Source organism: Harpegnathos saltator, unplaced genomic scaffold (genome assembly GCF_003227715.2).
Source record: "Harpegnathos saltator strain DR-91 unplaced genomic scaffold, Hsal_v8.6 scaffold67, whole genome shotgun sequence".
Classification (NCBI taxonomy): Eukaryota; Metazoa; Arthropoda; class Insecta; order Hymenoptera; family Formicidae; genus Harpegnathos; species Harpegnathos saltator.
In genome coordinates, this window is record NW_020230504.1 from 661,525 (window position 1) to 685,000 (window position 23,476).

The 23,476-nt window shown below is 54.4% G+C and overlaps 1 protein-coding gene across 2 annotated transcripts in view; it reads right to left on the reverse strand.

Annotated features, from left to right (window-relative positions):
* Positions 1–362: 362 nt before the first annotated feature.
* Positions 363–23,476, reverse strand: part of LOC105190643 (transcription factor SOX-4) — a 29,067-nt gene continuing 5,953 nt past the window's right edge. The window contains exons 1-2 of one of the 2 annotated variants that reach the window (XM_025305036.1): positions 18,135–18,575; positions 363–11,185 (exon numbers count right to left, since the gene is read on the reverse strand). In XM_025305036.1, coding sequence (XP_025160821.1) covers positions 9,632–11,149 — 1,518 coding nt within the window. In that variant the 5' untranslated portion in view covers positions 11,150–11,185; positions 18,135–18,575 and the 3' untranslated portion in view covers positions 363–9,631. Of the gene's footprint in view, positions 11,186–18,134; positions 18,576–23,476 lie in introns of those variants that run through there. The other variant, XM_019844834.2, reaches the window with a different exon arrangement.

Genomic DNA, 23,476 nt, shown 5'->3' on the forward strand with positions numbered 1-23,476 from the left:
ATATGTAATCGATGTTAAGGCGGGGACACAAAAAGTTGAAAAGCAACAAGAGAAAGAAGAACGGAAACGAGCGAGCAACGTAACACAACGCGAATTGGCGCAACGCGATAATCGTGAAAGGAGAAGAAGAGAAACGGCAAGAAGAACAAAGAAGAAGACATATGCGAGGACCTCTTCCCGTGTCGATCGCGAGAAAGTAAAAAAAATCGACCGGTTATATATCGCGAGATACGAGCTTGTGTGTAAAAATATCGTGGAAAAATTTATGGCATTCTCTCTCTCTCTCTCTCTCTCTCTCTCTCTCTCTCTCTCTCTCTTCGAAACAGTTACTCCTCTCCTCTCGCTTTTTTCTTTTTTTTTTGTTTAATATATCGACTTTTCTCGCCATGAAAAATAGACATCTCGCGGCTGAGATCAGGTTTTTTCAGCGCGTTACGTATTTCGATAGAGGTGAATTCTATTTTGCTTTCGGAGCGAAACGTTCGCCTTCGCACGAGTATAATATTGCACTTTGGTGTATTTTCTCTCCCTTTCTCCCTCTCTCTCTCTCTCTCTCTCTCTCGCTCGCTCTTTCTCTCAATCTCTCCCTTCCTCGCACTCTCTCTCTCTCTCTCTCTCTCTCTCTCTCTCTCTCTCTCTCTCTCTCTCTCCCTTTTGCGAAAGGCTGCGTTTTTTTACAATTCGTTTTTCTTTCTTATTCGGAACAACGACAACGGCACCGTCGAGAAAATGGTCTGCGCTGGTGTTTTGTACAAAGGAAAGAAAGCATGCGGAAAAACCTGCCGGCGTTCGCATATATCGATATACAAGCGATTACATGTCACGCGACAAATGCCTAAGGTACACGAATGCATTACCCGACCATAGATATTACACGTCAACCGTAAATAATGGCGACCGATAGGTGATAACGATAATTAGCTCTCGATAAACCTCATTACATGTACACCAAATGTAACTGCGGCACGCGTCGTTAATCGAGGCGCGCCCTCGAAATATCAAAACCACCGCTCACTTCTCGTCCCCCCTCCGGCGACGTCATCTCAATTGGACATATATACACGCTAAGAATTTGTTAAAAACTACTACACACCTATTATCGTTTTCGTTCATACGTACAAATACGCGCGCGCGTACACGCGCGCGCGCGCACACACATACACACACACACACGCGTATGTATATGCATATTGGTAATCGTATGTATACATATGTATGTATAAAATTTATATACGAGTATCACACGCGCGCGCACACCCGAGCCGTCTGTCCGAGAACCGTCGCGATCTCAACAACAACACACTTACGCGTTCCACGTCCACGTGTCGCGCGACAGCAAAGAAATTAAGACTACAATTTAAATTAAAGAGATTAAATAAATTAAACGCTGCGCACTCGAGCGCACACGAATTCTACAATCTTTATTAAATTAAATTAAATTAAGTTGAACATAATTTTCATTAAATTACAGATATTCATCATACGATAAAAATCTCCAAGTTAAACAACGAAGAAGAAGAAGAACAGAAACTCTAATCATTGCAACGAACACGTCTCGGCACATCCGATAAAATCGCGTCGACGTTCGATTGCACGGTTCATCGCGGCGACTCGCGAACACGTCTGGCTCGAGTGTGAACGCGCGTGCGCGCGCGCCTAAGTGTTCAAGTGTATTTACCAATGAAGTTTCGTCGAAAATTGAAAAATTCTAATCGCAAACACATCGGGGCGCGTCGTCGCTGCGACTCGGTGCGGCCGCCGATGCGCGGTACCACACACATACACGCACACGCACGCACGCACACACACATACACACACGCGCGCGCGCGCGCACGCACGCACGCACATGCACACGCATACACACACGGCTTACGATTTACTTGAGCAGCGATTTGTGTAAAAGCGGAGGCGGGGCGCTTCCCCGCGTCTCCCTGCCGCGCGTTTTCAACACGGCGACCGCCGTGTATTACATGCGTGCGGAGAACGCGCGCGACGTTCGGCACGTACGCAGACACGTTCATCTCGGAGATCGGACAATGGGGAGGAAAGGCTCCCCCGCTCGCGCGCGATCTCTCAGAGCCGTGCCGACGACTTAGCGGCGCGGTATTCCCGTAATAAAAGACAGAAGGCGGTTGCGCGCGGTGCGAAGAGAGCAAGAAAATACGAGCGCGATCGGGAGAAACGACTCGTCACAACTGGTGCGCGTTCCGTGATAACCGAGAATACACGCGAGTCGCGCGTGTTCTGTTTCCTCACACAGCACCATGAACCTTCTCTGTTTAAAGGGTGTCCGAAGGACGTTTAGCTTCCTTCCCGCGGACCTTTTTCGAAGCCTTTGAAGCCACGTCGGGCAACTTGAAAAAAACTGCACTCACGCTCAGCGAGCAACGCACGCTCGAGGATGACGGAACGTCTCGCGAGTCGAGATCCAACCATCGATTCGCGCCCCGCGATCGATGTCTGCGCCGTTTCCCACCGTTTGTCGCTTCTTCTCCCCCGGAAGCCAAAAGAAGTCACGTTTTAGCGAGGGTTAATAAGGGGGAATCGTCGCGCGAAGTTGTCCGGCCTTCACGAAGCACTGCCGCGCGTAACTCTTGCCACCGAGGTGGAAACCCAAAGGGGAGAATCTCCAGCGGCCGAGTCCGATGGAAGCACTGAGAATCAGAGTCTTCGCCGCGCTCTCCCCCCCACCCTCCGGCGCGAGACGAGGGTACGGAAAATTCTACGGAAAATTCTACGGAAAATTGGCAGAGAAACCGGAAAAACAACATGACAATGAGACACAAAACAAGTAAAAACGTTGGCATCGTCTTGCATTCTTCATGGCGCCGCGACTCGTCTCTCTTTATTTTCCTCTTCTTTTAACATACACAACTACGTATTCTGTCTCATATATATTTATATATACTTTGTAACATTTGTCTGTTAATTTCCTTCCTTCCTTGGTCGCTCCTGCAATATATATATATATATATATATAATATATATATATATATATATATATCCATCGACTACAGTTTCAGAGCTGTCACCGCTCACACACGAAATTCCCGTTCCCACTATCCGCCCAAAAAAGAGAAAGAGAGAGAGAGAGAGAGAGAGAGAGAGAGAGAAAGAGAGAGGAGGACAAGCTTACTGTTCCTTCCCCGCCTGCCTCTCGTCTTAAACGCGAACTTGCGGTTGCGATACGGACGCGTGTTGGGACAAAGTTTCACCTGGCGAATAATAATGCAATCTCACGCGGCGCCGGACATAAATTTACGAACACGCGGAAAAAGTTGATCGAACCTCGGACAGTGCCAAAGGGAAAAAGAAAAAAATATAGAAAGAGAAAAATAATGCAATGACCCACGCGAGCCGGTTCTTCGCGTGCCGAACGATCTTTCTTTTTTTTCCTGCTTCTCCGGTCGAAAAGATGCACGCATTATCATTTGCGTCGGAAAAACTCTGTGATATACGATACATCGCGTCCAACGCAGGAGATTGTGTTCTTCGTACCTCCCCCCCTCCCCCCCTCTCTCTCTCTCTCTACCGCGGAAACCCAATTTTTTCACAAGCGCTCGTAAATTAGCGATCATCGCCGGTGCTTTTCGTTCTGATTCTCTTTCTCTCTCTCTCTCTCTCTCTCTCTCTCTCTCTCTCTCTCTCTGTCGCTTCCTTTTTCTCCTCTCCTATGTCCGCGGTCGCCGCGTATCTCCCATCGGGCTTCGAGCAATCGCTCTTCGTGGTCGCCCGACTCGCTCGCGCTAACATCGCTCCCCGCTCCTGTCTCCGTTTCCCAAATTGCGCGCGCTCGGAGCCGCTTCGTCGTCGAAATCGCACGAGAAAATTCATCGTCCTGCCTCCCCGCGTATCCGTACGAGCGCGCGTTCACCTATAATCCCGTGTCGAGCAGCGCGAGAGAGGTCGCTCACGGGGCTGCTCACGCCTGCGAGCACACTGCGAGAGACCTGACTACTGCCGTTGCTATTACTACTACTACTGTACGACACGCGCACGTACACACGCACAGCACACACACACACACACACACACACACACACAACGTGTACGCGCGGCGATGCGCGTTGCGTACCGTCCTTATCGTCGATTTCTATCCACGTGCGAACAATGGCTTTCACGGAGCCGCAAAGCGAGTCGCGGAGGAGAATTAAGCGTTAAAAGGTGGAGAGCTAGCTCGGCGGCGCGCGGACTCGTTTTCTTTCCCCGTGCGAAGCGTCGCTTCGCCCTTTCCTTCTTCTCCCTCCCTCCCTCTCTCTCTCTCTCTCTCTCGTTCACTGTTTGCACAAGTGCCCTTCGTCACCGTCGCGTGCACTCGGCTGCAAATTGCTCGAGTAATTTATGATATTTGAATTCAGGTTCATCGCACGACGACTCATCACCGTCGCCTTCGGCAGCCCAAAGAAGTCCCGAAGAAGCCGCTTCGACAGCTCGTGTTAGGTCGAGCAACACGTCCGCTGGTGCGCCTTCGTGCAGCGGAGAGGTCGGACTATCAATTTCTTGGGTACGAGCGCGACGGCCCCGAGGAGAGTTGGATCGACGGTGTCGCGACGGCGGCGACGGTGTCGCGACGGCGGCGGCGGTGTCGTCACCGTCGCGGTTCGATGTCTTCTTCTTTTCTTTTTTCTTTTTTCACTCGTCGCCTCTACACGTCCCTCCCTCGTGAAGAAAAGGAATCGTCCCGAGCGCTGGAGAATGGCCGTTTATTATACGCGAATTACGGAGACGCGTGTTGCGCGTCTGGCAGTTCTTCTTGGCGACGTGACGCGCGACAATGTATCGTGATTACATTCTACGACTACGAGCGATCGTTGAGAATGCGAGCTGGCGAGTACTGGCGGCTGTTGCTCGTTGATATGTGACGCTGCGCCCGCGACGAGGAAACTCGATCGGAATCGACGCAGTCTGTTGCCCGCGAGGGAGATCGAAGCGCGCAGCCGCCGCCTCCCCGCGACGACGACGACGACGATCCTCTTCTCCGTCGCCCGCCACCCACCCCCGATGTCGCGAAATCTTCCCTTGTTTTCTTCTCTCTGGTTGTTCCAGCGCTCTTCTTCCGGTCCTCCCTCCCTCCTCCTCGCCCCCGACAATCAAACATATCCGATCATCCCTCTGAGCTTCCTGAGAGCCTGAGTGGCCTAAGTTAAGGGAGACGAGAATTTCGGAGCAACCGTAATAATTGTTATTGCGCTTTTCGTGTAAATAGCTATCAACACTAACATTTATATTTTGTTCTTCTTGGCCCTGTATATGATTTTTGTACGCGTGTTTTTCCAGACCGGAGTGATAGGCACTGTGTTTCCTTTGTATCTTGTTGTATCTCTCTTTCCCCTGCCCCCCTCCCCCCTCTCGCAGGTCCGTTTCGGTTCTTTTAATCTTTTTCTTGTCCCTCGACCTTCCTAACCTTCGCTTTCTACTGCCAAACGCCGCTCGTCCCTTCGCCGAGAACGAGAGCTGTCCGCCCTCGATTGTCCCCCGAACGAGAACAGAGGAAAAGAAAAAGGCGGCCAACGATTAGCACTGTGCGACACGCGTTAATTGGCGCGCAGCACGACGCGCAGGACGCTATAGTGTGTCATCCCACGTTCGTAAGAAAAAGAAATATAAGGAGAAGAAGATAAGCGGAACCCCCCCGCCGGAGAGTGCGAAAATTCTCGCCGAGAGCGATCTTATCTGTACCCTTCGACCGAAGAGATAACGCTGCTAACAATATCACGAGGGCGCCCGTTTCTTTCCCGCGAACGTCAAAGGACGAGCGTCCTTCATGCACCGATCATGAGCGCCGCGACGCATGTCGCTCGTCCTTTCGCGCTGATCGACGGAGATATTCGCCGCCGAATTCCGATATCCTACCTTCCTTTCCTCCGCCTGGCGAAGGCAATCCTGCCGGCGATAGAGACGGCATACTGGCGGTAATAGCGGAGTAGTACAAAATGATAACAGTAATAATAATCATCTAATGCTAATGTTGCGAAGAAAGTAATAATATTACGGTTAAGTGAAATAATAATAATAATAATAAAAACAAGAATAATAATATTATAATTATAATCCTAAACATAGTTGTGATAATAATATTAATAATAATAATAAACACGTAGTGGTGGGGGAAGTAACGTTAATCAATACGAACGTTAATAATCGAAAATGCGTGTGAGGAAGAAAAAGGGACGGGGCGCAAAAAAGAGACCTCAACGGACAGTAAAATGAACGAAAAAAAAAAAAAAAAAAAAAAGAAAAAGGAAAAGAAAACAATGGTAGTGAGTTCGCTGGTATCGATTGGCGATAGTCACCGTTTTACGAATATATATATACATGTACATATATATATATATATATATATCTCGTTAAAAATTAATCGCTACATAAAACTAAGTATAAAAAACACGATGAGATCAAGAGTTTGATATATCGATATAGCCGCGCGCGCGACCAAGCGTGGCTCGCTTGCCTCGCTTGCTTATGTCGCCTCGTCTCTCACCTCGTCTCACTTCAACACGCTCGCTCAATCGATCGCCGCCGTCGCCGCTGGATCTTAACCGCTAGATCTAGCGTCGGATCGCGCGCACGATCGATCGGAGAAACGCACGCGTTCTACTGCCATCCCTGCCTGATTTTCGGCCAGAGAGACGAGCTACCCCCCCCCCCTCTCGCCCCGCCGTTCCTCTTGACTCTTCTCTCGACGAAATCGCACGCGAAGACCCGAGGAGGCGCGCTGGCCCTTCGAGTCGTCGCGAGCCGTTCGCTCTTAACCGCGTCCTTCCCTTCTGCGAAAGCCGACCTTCCGGTAGCGAAAAGATCCTCGGAGCCTCGCGCGATCGAAGGACTCTCTCTCTCTCTCTCTCTCGAGGTGCGTATATCCTCGATACGCTGAATACCGTCAACTGTCATTAATGCGCGATCGAGCCGCGAGCGTGCCTCGGCTCGCAGATCGTTTGGAGAGAGCTGATGATCCGGGAAGGATTCGACGACGAGGACCCGAGAATCTCGCAGCTCCCGGTGGATATCCGAAGAGAAGGAAGCACCGTCGAGAGAGAGCGCGAGGATGCTCCGGGGGAATTTGGAGGACACCCCCCGTGAACATCCTGCCGCGCGTCCGTCTCTTCCCTCCTCGCGTCGCTCAGCCCAGACGCACAATTCCATCGCACAGAACCAACTTCGTCGGCCTGGCGAGCCGACGGACTCGAGACGAGGATCCACGTAAGATCGGGAGCGTTCGCGCACGCGTATCGATCAATCACTGGGCATGCCAATCGATCTTTTTCTCACTGACTTTTCCGCCCAAACCAGACGACACGACGACGACGTGCTCTTCGCGAAAAAGCGCGCGTCGATATCGTCATTGCCGTCGTTGCTCTTCGCAAGAGAGAACGAAGCGATTAATCTCTCTTTCTCTCTCTCTCTCTCTCTCTCTCTCTCTCTCACTCACGCATTCACTCACTCATTCTCTCGTCGCGGCGCGATACTTCGCACATTACGCACTCCTCAACATCTGCATCGTTAGCGTAACATGTATTATATCTCCCAGCGAGCAACATCGAGCGCGTCTCTGCGGTGTGTGTGCTCGCCTGCCGATCGACGATGTTCTCTCTCGCCCGCGATGAATCTCGCGAATCTCGGAACGTGTCGAACCACTCACTATCCAACAGCGAGCCGATCGGCTTCACTCCACGAGGCGACTTCGCGACTCCCATGTGGCACACATGTCGACTGGCGATCCGCCCTCACGACTCGCGTCACTGCGCGTCCGCTCGTGAGACAAGAGCGAGATGGGTGCAGCAAATCAAGAGCACGGTAACTACAAATCGCAACAGAGAAAAAGAAATTCCCTCCCGCTCCTTCTCGCGAAGAAAAGAAAAAAAGAAGTAACGCTGCTCGACGACGCGAGCCGATCCAAAGGAAAAAAAGCGGAGCCTTCAAAATAAAGCCGCGAAGCCCACTGTTTCTTCCGCGAAGCCGTCGGAGGTAACCGAAACGGTCTCCCGCGGCCGGGCGTGAAACACGTGGGGTGCCGGCAAGTCCGAAGAGAACGAGGGGGTCGCCTCGTGGACGAGAAAAACCGTCGACTTCAGCGGCGAACGTCGGTCGGTCGGCCGGCGCCGCGCGCGATTCATCCGCCATTATCCGCGGTATCGTTCGCTTATGCTACAAAAAGTTATATATTACTAACGTTACATGTGTCTATGCCGATATACACAACAAACAGGCGGGGGCCGCTGCAGGCCGAGCACGCGGCGACAAGACGAGTCGAGAGTGTCGCTTTTTCTCCCTGCCTTTCTACCCCTCTTCCTCTTCACTCTCCCTTCGCACGAACAACCAACTTGGCGCGTATCTCGCGCTCGTCAACGTCGCGCCGATCGCCCAGATGTCACCGATCTCGTCGACCCGCCTTCGTGCCGCGCGACGCGGTCTCGACCGCGCACCCGCTTCCGATATATATGTATATATATATAAGTTATATATATATATATATATATATATATTTATCATTTTTTTCGTACAAAAGTCTTACTCGCTAGTATACTACAGTACATACACAAAAAGAGAGGAAAAGAAACGCAAGAGCCCGAGAACGTCGTGCACTGTGGACACGTGTCGCGCGCTTCGCGTCGAGCTGCACAGCAGCGTTTCCGGAGAAATTGTGCAAAATTCCGGTATGCGGATGGTGACAACCTCCACCGAGAGAGTATGCACCGGGTGATGAGTGTCGCTGGCGACGATCGAGAGAGAATCGGAGGACCACGGGACCGGCACAGGAGGAGAAACGTCGATCTCGCGTGTTTTTTTTCGACGAGTAGCCGCGGCATGTGTGGTGTGCTTGAGCGAATTATAACGCGTGTTTATTTCATGCGCAAGCGTTTCTTTCTGGTCGGATGTCAATTCCAGTGCTCGTTGCGGCAATCGACGCTTCTCCGTCGCGTCCGCGAGGTAAAAATCTACGAAATTGACAAGCATCCGCCCTCTCTTTCCCTCTCTCTTTCTCTCTCTCTCTCCGATATAACCCTGTTTCTTCCCTTTTTGACCCTTTTCTCTTTCCCTCTCTCTCTCTCTCTCTTTCTTTTTGTTCAGCGACACTCTACCCAAAAAGTGAAATCAGTTGTTACCGGCCGCGTTCTTTCAGAACCCAGAAGCGACTCGATCTCGTCGGGCCGGATATCGAAACTCCCTCTCTGAAACTCTCTCGCGAAGGACAGCCCCGCGGCGGCGCGGTGACACCGCCATGGTGCGCCGCGATCGCGTCTGGATCGCGAGCAAGAGGAACGAACAAGTGTCCTCTTGAGCACGCAAAAATACAAAAAGACGAAGAGTCGCGCGATGACGACGGCGCTACCGCGAAGCGCGGAACGCGCGCGCGCGCACGTTAAGGATGCGCTCGGCCTTCGACGTCTCTTCGAGTCGAGTGTTTTCGCGGAACGAACGCCGGGCCGGACGCGACCTTCGGACAGCGCGCGGGCAGAGCTCTCTCTTGTGTTCGCGGCTGTACTCTCAGGGCTTCGCGTCGGCGACGCGATCGCAACAATCGGCGAAGGAGACATTTACAAACCAAATAGTATCAGCGACTACGTCGTGTCGCCGTCTCGACGCAGTTCCTCCGTCGTTTCTTCTTCCCGACACCTGTTCGCCGGCTTCTTAGAAGTTGATCTGCCACTCGGTGTTGATGGTGGGGATGTCAGAAAACATGTCCGAGACATCCGGTGGGCAGGAGAAAGTCTCAAAGTGCGAGCCGCTGGCGGAGCTGGAGGTCTCGTACCTCTCGAGATCGGTGTCCAGCTCGAGGTCCATCTCGGAAGGGTGCAGCTGCAGCAGGTCGAAGTTGTAGAGCTCGTCGACATCGTCGATCAACTCCTCGAGCTTCACGACCGTGGTGCCGTTGGTGAGCGGGTCGCCGAGGACGCCTATCGAGTCCGTCGTGGCGACCACTGACGGCGCGGTGGTGGCCGCCGCCATCGTCGCCGTGCTGGGCGCCGTGCTGGTCGCCGTCTGCATCGCCGTCACCGTCGGCATCGCCGTCGCCAAGAGCACCGGCGACAGGTCGTGCGTTGACATGGTCGACGACGTCGACGAGAGCACCGGGGGGGATATGTGCGGCGGCATGATCGGCGCTGACGGCAGCACCGGAGACATGTGAGGCGACATGCTCGGCGTGGATGTGAGAACCGGCGACAAGTGCGGCGTCGGCGTCGTCGGGCTGCCTGCTACCATCGCAGACGGCGGCGTCCTCGTCCTGGACAAGGGTCGCGGCTCCGTCGGCTCTTCCTTCACGTGGAATGTCGCTTGTTGTTGCTCGAGATTGCCGGAGCTCGAGTTGCGACAGTATTCCTTGTTTCTGTTGCTGCTGCTGCTGCTGCTGCTGCTGCTGTTGCCGCCGCCGCCGCCGCCGCCCGACATGACCGACGACATGTCCAAGGACGACGAACCGAGCAGCTGGTCCTTCGACGGGAAACTGGGCTTATAATCCATCTCCATGTCCGGCTCCTGCTTGATCTTCGCGGCCATGCCGCACATGCCGGATGACGTAGTCGCGCACTCGGGGAGGAAGTTGTCGTCGTAGAAACTCGCGGACTCGGGCGAGTCCGGGGTGTCGCAGGACGGGCTGCTCGGCACCTTGGCCGTGACGATGGGGGTGTAGTCCACGTGAGCGTTGTCCATCGCCAATTTCATCTTCAACCTGGATATCGGCCTGCTGCTCGAATGCGACTGCAGTCTCTTCACCGGCGTCGGCTGGTGGTGGTTGTTGTTCGTGTCGTTCCGCGTCTTGTGACTAGTGGATGCCGCCGAGGCGGGCGACAGAGACAACGGCGAGATGCCGAGGATGCTGCCGGAGGCCGAGCTGCTGGCTGACGACGACGACGACGACGACGTCGACGACGACGACGACGACGTCTTCCGTTTCTTGCTCTCCTTCGTCTTCGGAGCCGGCGCCGGCTTCGACGTCTTTTTTCTCGGCCGGTACTTGTAGTCGGGGTACTCCATCATATGGAGCTTCCTCAGCCGCTCAGCCTCCTCGATGAAGGGCTTCCTCTGAGTCTCGGTCAACGTTTTCCATACTCTGCCCAGACGCTTGCTGATCTCGGCATTGTGCATGTCCGGCTGGACCTCGCATATCTTCCTGCGCTCGATCTGCGACCACACCATGAAGGCGTTCATGGGCCGCTTGATGTGGTTCGGATTGTTCTTCTTCGTCTGCAACAGAGAAACGGACAAGCGGCCGTTTGGTTAACTTGTTTCGACTCGTGTCGCACCCAAGATGGCCCAGTTAGATACCGCCCGCGCGCGCGGGAATCGTGTTTCTCGGAGAAAGACTTCTCGTATCTCTACCTGCACTTTGACGACACGCGATAGCGGGACGCGCGGGGCGTCCCGATTAACATCGACATACACAGAGTGTCAATTATGTGCATACTTTCATCCTTTATGAAAACCTGACATTGCGCCTCTCCTCGTCACCGTTTTTACAACGGCTGTCCAATTTCCAACGCCAAAGTCAAGCCTGAAATTGACAAACCCCTCAAGAGGAGATCCACACGAAGTTGAGAACGAAGACGAACCTTGCGGGGGTCCATCTCGTCAGCCAAAACCATAGACATATGGTCTGTTCTTTTTAGCTGCACTGCGGAACTACTAGTGCGATAAGTTAGAATGAGACAACTATATTTTTTCTCACTTCAACTTATCGCACCAGTTCAGTGGTACAGCTAAACAGAACAGACCAATAGTATACCTAGACTGCATATTCGAGGAGTGGGGGTAGAGCTCACGTAGAAAAGGATGCACTCCGTTTTGTCTGTGCGCTCTCTCTCTCTCTCTCTCTCTCTCTCTCTCTCTCTCTCTCTCTCTCTTTCTCTCTCACATTCTTGATGGAAGGAGAAAGGCACTGTTTTTTTATTTTTTTTTCCAATATAACGATCAACCTAGATCACCCTGCCATCAGCTCACCCCGAGGTGTATACAGTTACAGCCGCTTCACTGCCATACAGGTTAGCAACTGCCCCTTCCTTATTTCCCTTCCATCAAGAGAGTATGTGAAAGAGAACGCACAGACAAAACAGAGCGCATTCTTTTCTACATGAGGTTTACCCTCACCCTTGAAATTTGGGAGAACGCGCAGTCTAGGTATACCATATGTCTATAGCCGAAACTCTCGACAAAAAAAGAAAAAGAAAAAGAAAAAAAAAAAAAAGAAGAAACCCTAAAAAATCTATTCGCGAACTCGACGACACGAGGGAAAACGATTTCCGCGCGGCGTCAACAGCTAGGCGCGAAACAATTCGCACCCCGTATACGCCGGCAATCGCGACCTCGCCTCGGTAGATTAGCTACACATCGAAGAATCCCGTGAGTCACACATCGACACGGCGTATCGGCGTGCGAGCCGAAAGCGCAGCGCAGCTCGCGTTCGTGCGATTATCACAGCGGCCTACGATACATCGTTTTAGCTCGATGCGACCTTCGCACGAGCACAGCCGGAACGGGTAAGCAGGGCCCACCGCGGAGACGTGGGATGTTAAATGCGGGTTGCGCGCGCGCGCGCGGCTTCTTTCTTCTTCTTCCTCATTTCTCGTTCCCTCTCGTCTTCCCTTCTCGTTGCCGCGCGCGCGCGCGCGCGCGATTGCGAGTCCGCCGCTCCGATCGTGTATCCGAAAACGGGCGGTCGCGCGAGAGCGGACGACGATGAAACGAGCGGCGGAGAACGAGGCACGACACCCGTAATAAAGCGAACGGCTGCTCCCGTTTCATCGTAATTTCCGACATTACGCTACAAAGAAGCGGCCGCGACACGGAAAGGCTCGCCGCCGTGCCGCGCCGTCGTCGTCGTCGTCGTTGTCTCGTCACGAATCTCCCCTCGTTCGGCTGCGCGTGCACACACGTGCATGCGTGCGTGCGTGCGTGCGTGCGTGCGTGACGTATCGACACGTTATTCACAATTAGCCCGCAGCTGACGGAAGCGGGTGACCAAGGCCGGGCCGAGACACAGACTCGCATCTCAACTCGTACACGGTGGCCTTCGCGAACTTGGCGAAGAGAACGATCGAGTCCACGTGTATATGTACGTGCGTGTACGTGCGTGTACCCAGCTCCGGGCTACACGCCGCGGGTAACATACGGCCTGCCTGCCTGCCTGCGCGTGCAGCGAATCTCGCGCTAATCGCGAACACCGAAGCCTCTCGGATCGCGATTTCAAGGAACGCGCGCGCGCGTAGATCGAAGGAACAGAATTCGAGAGCGCCAAATCTCGATCTTGCGGTACCCCGGCCTCGACCTTTGCACGCCGCCCGGTGACGTCAGCCGCGGGTATGCGCTCGGCATTGCGACTCGAGGCTTTTCAAGGTACGCTGTGACGCGACCTTAAGAACGAACGGTCGAGCGAGCGAGCAAATGCTGAAGGCTACACCTCTTCTTCATCCTCGTCTTGCCGAAAAGAGCGCGCCGCCAAGCACCATCGAGGAGCCAATGTGGTTTTCATCTCAAGGTACACAAGCACATCGTTCGACGCTTGGTCAGAGACGCGTCTTCGGGTATCCCGGGGATCGATGCTTCACGACACGCCGGATATCGACTCATTGACCGTCGCGCGATCCGGGAAACCACTGTCGCGGCGGACGTTTGCAATGTTTTTGAGCAATCTCCTTGACAAACGAGACAGAATTCAGGAGAGAACAACGCTCTAGTAGTTCAGAGACCGCGAAAAGTCGGCCGACAAAAATCTAAATTAAGACGTGGGAACGTGTAAAGGTGAAGTAAGTAAAATCGTGTAATTTTCGTGTGTACGGTAATTTTCTTTCCGAGTTCCTTCGACGGGGAATCAAATCGGGACTAGAGCGCTTCGCCAACTACCGCCGCCGCCGCATCGTCGGAATGCCGATTGAAAAACACCGACAGCGGTCGCGATCAACATACGGAATGACGGCCGTGCGTCCCTCGCGTTCGATTCGCCGATCGACGCGCGCCGCTCTTCCGCGATCGTGATCGTGCAGCGAGGTGCAGCTACAGAACGGCGGAGATGGAGATCCATAGATCAAGCGCGGACTCTCGCGCGTTGTCGGCGCGTTATCGCTGCGAAAGGAAGAGGAAGAGGAAAAGCCGCGCATTGTCCTTTTCGGTCGCGAGCGCGCGAGAAAGGAAAAGAGCGTACCGGGAGTACGCGTGTTGTAAAACCGACGACGACGACGACGACGACGATGGCGGCGGTGGCTCAAGGATCGTCGGTGACGCACAAACGACGACGACGACGACGACGACGACGACGACGACGGCGGCGACTCGTCGCTCTTGTAAATCACCTCGTCGCTTCCTAATCGCGGCCGTGAAACACGGAATTGTCATTTGTGTCGCGAAACGTGAGAAACTTTCAAATGGGTCGGCCGCGAACGCGCTGCTCCGCCGTCGGCCTCACGGCCGACCCGAGAACACGTTGTTGACGTCGTCCGCTTCCCCCGTCTACGAACACGGAGAACTTGCTCGATAATGGTGGCGTCGTTTTCCACGTGGAAGGCTTCCCTGGCCTGCGCGGAAACGCGGAAACGACCACGCGCTCTCGGGGTCGTGGTCGAGTGGAACAAACGAGAAGAGAATTCAGTGATTATGCTAAACGCTCTGTGGATTTTCGATCGCGCACCTTCAGAGCCAGCCAGCGCGCGCAGCTTGTGGGTGAATAATTGGCCAATCGCGCCACGAGGGCATTGATCTCGCGCTGGATTCATTCATCGCTCCACGTTGGCTCTCTCTCTCTCTCTCTCTCTCTCTCTCGTAGGCCCGATCATATTTTTTTCGATGGAGAGGGCGGAGGGCCGAGAGGAGAGCAGGCTCAACGTAGCCACGGAAAGACCACGTTCATTTTTAGCCACGTGGCTATCTTCACAATTCAGCGACTTTGGCGACTCGGCAATTACGTCAACGCCCATTACGAAGCCAATAAAGCAGCGATGACTATTCGCGTTTCGCCATTGGCAGGGGAAAATAAATGTACCGCGCGGCGCGTTTACCCCGCTCTGTCGCGCGATTACCCTAATTGACCGTATAAATATCTAGACGGTAACCTCTAATTGGTTAAATGGCCGATAACCACACGGCCGAGCAGCCGACCGGTCCCAGACCGATCGTCGAGGATGATTATTTTGGCTCAACGAGTTACAACGCCGCCGCCGCCGCCGCCGTCGTCATCCTGCCGAAATTCGGCCGGCGCTCTCGCGATTCGCGATTTATATAACATCACGGCGCGTCCCGCGGAATATCTGGCGCAACACGTCGTATATATCGGAGCGGCCGATCGTTCTGACGAGCTACACGCCGCAAAAATGAGAGAGATATCCAGAGCCGGCCAGATGATCGGCGGCCTAATGGATTTTCTCCCGGGGACGGAGAGGGAGGGGAAGGAGGAGAGAGAGGGAGAGAGAGAGATAAAAAGAGAGAGCGCGAGAGGGAAGAGCGAGGACAGAGCGCGATGTGCACACAGAGCCCGAGAATTCTCGGGGCCTTAAAATGTCGGGGGGCCGCCGCCGTCGAGGTGGGGGTGAAATTCTTTGTGTGCCCCCGAGGGCTCCCACCACCAGCTGCGCGTAAATCATTATCCTTCGGCCTCGCTTTTACCTGCGACCCCGTGGAAATCGCACGAGCCCGAGAACCGCCGAATCGAATGTGACCGTTTGCGAGCGAGAGTGTGGTGGAGAGAGAGATAGAGAGAGGATCGTGCCGAAAAAAACACGCTTTCCGAAGGGAGATGAGAGGTGGGTGGAGCACCGTACGCTTCGGCCGGTCGACGCATCGCCCATATGTTCCGCTCGCGTTACGAAAGCGGTGTCCTTAGAGGCGTCAGGGTATACCCGAGGACTTCTATAGGGCGAACAACACAGACTGACGTCGCATTTCGAACCCATGGAACCGATTCTCGCCAGCTTGCGGCGGTGCTCCCGAAGGCTCGACACGGTTCCCCGTCGACTGTGACCGAAGAATATCAAAAAAGGTCTATTTCTCTAGGCTGAGGCTTTTTTTTCGTCGGGTTACACAGTGAAACTATTATATGACCTAGCGTTGAGAAAAAAAGAAAAAAAAAAAAAAAAGAAAAGGACCGGAATTCCAGCGCAACGCAGGTTCAGTCTAAAACGAACAGGCACGAACATAAAAGTCGTTCACAATGTGGACGACGTGGGGCGCGACGGTCGTTTGCGTTAGGAGAGAAAAATGGCTTCCTGGAATCGCGCTGGTCGAGGCGACGGGTTTTCTCACGAAAAACAGTGCCGCGATACGCGTTTTTGTTAAATGTGTGGAAGAAGAAACTCGCCGAAAGAAGGAAGCCGCCGCTTTCTCAGCCGCTCGCGTTGATGCACGCGCTTCTGCAACAGCATTTTATCTGTACCGGCCGAGCAACGAGGATGAGACACGACTGTTGGCTTTCCGATTGCACCCTAATCGGCTGTTATCAGCTAAACAATGCAGCTGATAATACCGCGTTATTCTCCGCGTTTCGTCGCGTGAAAGCGGACAACGGCGGCGACGACGGCGACGACGACGAGGAGGAGGAGGAGGAGGTGCCAAAGGACGAAGCGTCGGGAGAGACGCGACACGAGAGAACACGTACGCTCTCTCGCGAGGACGTCTCGTCCGCTCGCAGGATTCAAACCAGAGCGCAACGAATAGAAGGAGGCGCGCTCGTTAGCGAAACCCGAGTGACTTGCGAAACGATCCAGCGCTCGCTTGCTCGCGGGATATCGCAGGCGCGGGCGCGATCCGTACGATAACGTAACGATATCGGGCAAGATATACCGGTTCTTGCGAAAGGAGGCGCAAAACCCCCTCCCCGCGTCGCCTAATTTCCCAGGCCGTCTCGCTCCGCGAACTTTCCACGAAAGAGGAGACCTTGGCGCGCTGATGCGCGCAGGGGGCCGCGCGCGCTCGCCTTACGCAACGCGTAATTATCGAAACGCAAGCGAGCCGCCAGCCCGGCCTGGCCCGGCCCGACCCGGCCCGGCTCGGCTCGGCTCGGCTCGGCTCGGCTCGGCTCGGCTCGGCTCGAAGAAATCGCGCGAGCGCGCTCTCTCGCTCGCGCAAGGGCATCGCGTTCTGATCTGCTCGCGATTTGCGTTGCTTATTAGACAGCGGTGTATGCTAATGCCGCGCGGCTAACGCCGTATGCTCGCTCGCTCTGTGTGTATTATACTTTCAGATGGCGACGGTCGACGTACGGGAGTGGAGATCGCGAACCTGGATGTAGGTTACCGAGAGCCATCACCTTGCACGCCGCAGCCGCCGCCACGCTCGCGCTCTATCCGACTCGCGTCCCTCCCGCCTGCGCGATCTCCGTTAGAGTACGAGAGAGTCCTGAATCCTTCGCTTTCGGCCGAGAGCTCCGCGAGATTCCCGTCCGTTGCCGTTACATTATCTAATGCCCCCCCCTCCCGCCTCCCAACGTCCACGATCAGATATCGACGGGGCCATCTAATATTTACACCCGCCGCCGAATTAACGTTGACGGCCAATTAAAAGAGAGCACAGGCGCGAGCAGGCGTCGGCCGACGACGTGAGACTTCAGCGGCGGGAAGGAGCCCGTCTCTCTCTCTCTCTCTCTCTTTCTTTTCCTCTCCCTTCGTCTCCTCCTCTCTTTCTCTCTCTTTCTTTCTCTCTCTCCTCTCGCCGATCGACCGCCACGCATGCACGTAGTACGCACGCACTCAAGTACGTACGTGCACATGCACACGTACGCACGAAGATCGAGAATCGAAGACGGTAGTAGGGGAGAGGGGGGGAGGGGAAAGGAAGAGGCGACGGCGTGTGCCCCGAAAGTAATTTCGTGACGCCGGGTCGTTATTTACGAGCGCTTCTCGCGCGCGCGCGCGCCTCTCGGCGGTGCATAATTTCGTGGCGTGCAACAAAGTGGCCGGCTGCTGTTTCTGCGCCAAACAACCGCCGCTTCCGTTGCTGCTGGGCAACTCTCTCTCTCTCTCTCCCTCTCTCTCTCTCTCTCTCTCTCTCTCTCGCGCGCGCGCTCCTTCGCGGCGCTGTTGCTGCGTGCTGCTGCTGCTCTGCTCTGCTGTTGCCTCCGCCGCGCCGGAAAGCCACGATCGGCCCACGATGCGATGATCGCGTTTTCTCAACGCAGCCGCAGCAGCAGCGGCAACAGCAGCTGGCCTTGACGTACCACGACCAGACGAGCCTGCGCCCTCCGCCGTCGTGCTTGATCGCGCCTCTATCGTTATCTTCTTCTTCTTCTTCTTCTTCTTCTTCTTCTCCTTCTTCTTCTTCTTCTTCTTCCTCCTCCTCCACGTCTTTCTCATATCGATTCCCGGCTACCGCTGTACTTAAAGTTTGGAAAAATCGTCCCTTCCGCCTGAGAGCGAAGCCGCGCGAGCACCTGCGAGCGCGAGCGCCGCTTGGAGATTACCGTTGCGCAAGCGGCGTTCGCGTATAAACCGCGTTTCCAGCAGCCGGTGAGCGAAAGGATGCTGCGAGGAGCGCCGGCTCCGAAGCGCGAGCGTCGCTTCCGACCGCGAGTGTGCGCGAGAGAGAGAGAGGGGGGGGAGAGACGAATAAATCGTGGGAGGGAAGTTACATTCGACAGAAATGATCGGAGAGAAAGACCTGCGCGCGCGCGCGCGCGCGCACACACACACACACACACACACACACACACACACACACACACACACACACACACACACACACACACACACATACATAGACACGCATATTTGTTAAAAAAGATGAAGTTCTTTTTTGTGGAGATAAAAATATATCTCGAAAAAAAGCTCGAGGCAAGATGAGTCGAGTGAGTCGAAAAGGGAAATTGAGGAATGAATCCGACGTTATTCTGCAGCGTTTTACACGCGTCGATTCAGTCTAATCGACTGGGAATGTTCCACTCGTATCGATTACAGAGATTCGTCGTGAATTTTCGAGTCGAGATGTTCACTCCGTGCCGCGCGCATTACGCTATTTTCTCACTCGTTTTGAGCGAGATTTTACTCCGGGAGATTTAGAGAGTGGTCTGTAAGTTCCGAGCGTAAATTTCGCGAGGATTTACAGCCGACACGCTGGAAACTACGGGGCTTTAAAACGATCGGCTCTCTCGATTCTCTCCCTCCACCCTCCCCCCCCCTCCCTCTTGAGTAAAGCCACGCGCGCAACAGCAGTGCATCGACCTCCACGTGGAGAGTGCGCGTCATCTGTATCGTCGTTTACGAAATACCGAAATTATCGTCGCCATGAGACGATCACTTCAGCGACAGACGTGTTCGGTAAAACGCTGATAACGCCGCATCAAAGCCACCTTCCGTTACTTATCTCTATCTCTCCCTCTCTCATCGCTTGCGCATCGCGCGTCGAACGTTCATCGCAGTGATTCATCGAACTCGACAGCGCGATCGCGGCACTTCAAAGGGGAAAAGAAAGAAAAGAGAAACGAGAGAATATTTATGCCGTCAGTCTTTCAACTCTACGAGAGATGTTTCTGCCTTGTTTTTTCTTCCGATTCTTCAAAGTTGATAGAAAGTCATAAAACTTCCGCGGCCAATAACGCGGCGAAAGGGAAATTGCAAATAAAATCCGTCCTCCGAGATACACACACACGCACACACTCGAGAGTAAATGAGAATGATAAAGGGGAGAATTTCCCTGTCAGATCCTCCTCGGACCGGCCGATCGCGCGAAACGACCGCGCGCGTCCGTCCGCGCTCATCACGCATCCCGTATGTGTAAAAACTTTCGTGTGCATTTTAGATCGCCTATAAAGACACCGTCCGCGAGCGTGATGTGCCGCGATCCCTACGTTCACACCTCGCGATCGGCAGAGCACGCACACCGCACGCGACCGATGGAAATTCACCGATCGGCTTGTATTCCCTCTCCGAGCGAAGCACGGAGACGCGAAAAGAAGTAAAGGGAGGAGGAAAAAGCGCACGCTGACCTCCAAAGAGCTGAAGTCAATTCTCCTCTAACGTATATACGTTTGATCCAGCCAGAACCGTTCGTCGTCTCTCGCGGCGACGGCGAGCACGGTCGTACTTTCGTTTGACCTTCGCCGGCACAATTTACCGCTATGAATCTGTCAACGCGACCTTGCAATAGACATTAATCTCGTCCGATCGACCGTATACCGGCACGGGGAGAACGTTAAAAGCATTCTTTTTCTTTCTCTCCTTTTTCTTCTCTCCGTCTCGCTCGTCGTCTCGCCGAGCACACGAATCTCTTTTTTCGCGCCATAAAGACCTCTTGTACGTCGCGCGCGCGCGAGTATGTGTGTGTGTGTGTGTGTGTGTGTGTGTGTGAGTGAGAGAGAGAGAGAGAGAGAGAGAGAGAGAGAGAGAAAGAGAGGAATATCGCGAGCGCGCGCGCCATTTCCGGGACGGAATCAATCGCATCATTGTTTTGCTTGAGCGCCTTTTACGAGATCGATAGAGGCGACGACATTGTGCGGTCCGATATGGGCAATGTCATTGAGATTAGATCGATAGATAAAGAGCATGCAAATAACCGATAACGCCCGGGATGTCTCGCGTATTATCGCGCTTGGCAAAACTTATCGTTTCACTTCCCCCACCCACTCTGTGTCTGTTATTGTCAATAATGTTGTTGTTGTTATTGTTGTTATTTTAATCGTGGTCGGAAGCTCGGAAAGATCGCGGGTATACCCGAAATAACAGCGTCGAAGCGAATGTTTCATCGCGCACGGCGGAATTCATTCGTGCGAGACCAACGACAAAATGTTGCAATGCGCGCGCGCGCGCGCGTATGCAAAAATCAAGTCAAACGCGACGCTCCGCGAAAGGCAAATCCGCTCGCTCGCTCGCGAGTGCACCGCCACGACAACAGCGCGCCACGGTTGCGCGCACGAAAAATATATGATTATATTTATAGCCGGGCTCTGCGTTTCGGGGCTCGCGATCGCCGCGAGATAGTCCCGCTTTATATTCTCATAACCGTAACAATAACTCGCACCACCCAAGTAGAAATCTCGGCGTTCTCTCTCTCTCTCTCTCTCTCTCTCTCTCTCTCTCTCTCTCTCTCTCTCTCTCTCTCTCTCTCTCACACACACTCTCTTATCAGTATCTCTTACGAGCCGCCGTAACTTCAATCTTTACTGCCGATTTTACGCATACTCTTTTCCACAAAAGACCCGACTGTTTCTTCATTTCGCCGATAACCGCCTTTTCCGCCTTCTTTCTTTCTACTGTTCGCCGTCGCCGCCTCTCCCTCCCCTCTGACCCCGTTCCCGCGCGAAATTCGAGCGGCGGGATATCGCGCGCGGCGCCTTCTCTATCCGCACGGAGTGAGCGCGACGAGCGGTAATTACAACGTGACGCGTGCGCGCGCTCCGCGCGCGTACGCGCGAGTGTAACTTTCGAGAAACGAAACCGGCGCCGCTCTCATCCCGCCATTTCACTGTCGCTTTTGTAATACCGTTACACCGGTTAACACACGGTGTTACGGCACACCACCGCCGATGCGCTGGTTTCACCGCTCGCGCTCACGCTTGCGCTCGCGCGTGCAAGCGTACTTAAAATAACCAACGCGTGGATAATCCGACGATCGGCCGAATTCTCCGGAGGATTTTCCGGTGTGGCGTGACTGTGTGTGCGCGTGCGTGTGTGTGTGCGTGTGTGTCCCGTGTGTTCCTTAATCTCAATGGGAGAATTCACGGCAGCGCGTCAGAGTATCTTCGCACGACAGTTATTTTTATCGTTACGTCAAAATCGCCTAGCTGCGCGTGCTAATTATACGGTACGCATGGATGTTTCCCTCTCCCTCTCTCTCTCTCTCTCTCTCTCGCTGTCAACGTACCGCCACACATCGATCTTTACCACATCCCATACGCAGTCGTCTCGCAACCTCGCAACCGCGATATTAAATAGTCAACTTCCGCCGGCGATTTAAATGCCGCCAAATACAGAGCCGGCCCGTCGATCGAGAACGTGCGGCGGCACTTTTTTCCGAGCTCGCGCGATCACGCGACGGGAAGATCGCGGCAGCTATCAAATAACAGGGCGACGTCGAATCAATCGGCGCGACCGCAATTAACGGCAAACGTGACGCGGGAGCGCAACTGGCGGCGCTCATTTTCGTAAATAGGATAACCGGCCGCGCGCGAAACGTCACGTTCGCGCGTACTCGCGCGGGGAGCGGCGCGGATTTTTGGCAGACGTTCTCGCGCGCGCGCGCGCGCGCGCGCGTCCTCGCGCTCCTGCCCGTGTTCCTCCTCTTCTTCCTCCTTCTGCTTCTTCTCCTTATCGTCCTACGCGGAGCGACGTGCGGCCGCGGCGGTATTGGTAATCGTAATCGTCGGCGGCGATAAAACGCGCATCTTTTTCCCCCGTGCCGGATGCGCTTCCCAGAACGAGTATCGAGTGTATCTCATGCCGCGTTATCAAGCGAGCTTTCCGTGAAAGCGAATCGGGAGAAGCGAGCCGCCGGCCGATCGCCGCGCCCGTCGCTCGCGTATCCGTCCGAGGGTTTTTACTCCTCGGTCACTGGGAGAGTCATCGGGGAGCAGCTGGCTCTCTCTCTCTCTCTCTCTCTCTCTCCCTCTCTCTCTCTTTTTCTCTGCCGACAGCACACGCGCGCGGCGCCAGCCATCTTCGCCGCGCAAGATCGACGACGCTCGTTGATCTCGCGACTGAAGTCGCGCGCGTGTAATTTATTTAGATAATTGCGCCGCGCGTGGCCTTACGAAACGAAGCCGGTATTCTTTTTCCACCGTGACGTAATTATTATTTACTTATCCCATCGCCGGTTTCTACATGTTATTACCTTCTTTCGCCTTCCTGCTTACGCGCGAGTAGCTGGGCGCATTCGGTGCGCTATTCGACTCGGCGCGTGTGTGCGGATGCGCAGCGAAAAAACAAGCGCGTATAATTGCAACGGAGTTCATTATGAAACGTTGTTACGACGGCGACGTGTGTAACTCGCGCGTGCATGCGCGCGCGCGCGCGGGACTCCGTAGCTCCCGGCTTATTTTCTCGAGCGTGCGGCAATTTCTCGAAATTCGCAGCGCTCGGCGCTCGCGCGTTTCACCGGCCGATCCCGGACTCTCTCGGTCTAAGCGAGCCGAGAATCGCGTTCAATGTCAATGAAAGGCGCGAATCGGACGACGGCCGCGTTCGCGGCGGCTAAACTTGTAAAGCGAGACGGAGAGAGAGAGAGAGAGAGAGAGGGAGGGGGGAAGAGCGAAAGAGAGAGAGAGAGAGAGACAGTAGGAATACGAGGGACGCACTACGGTACATACGAGAGACATTCGCGCTTCGCGCGAATGTCGACGTCGACGGCGGCGGCGGCGGCGGCGCGCGTTCGACTTCGAAATCGTCGTTAACGTCGGTGCGCGCTTGTCTCTATTAGAAAGGCTCGCGCGCATGCCGTCAAGGCTACAGGTAATCGGGATAATTTGATGGGATTGTACCTATCAGGAGGAGGCGGACAGCGACGGAGGAGGAGGGGAGACGGCCGGGGGGAGGCCGACACGGCAGTCAAAGAGAAGTTCAGAGGGCCACC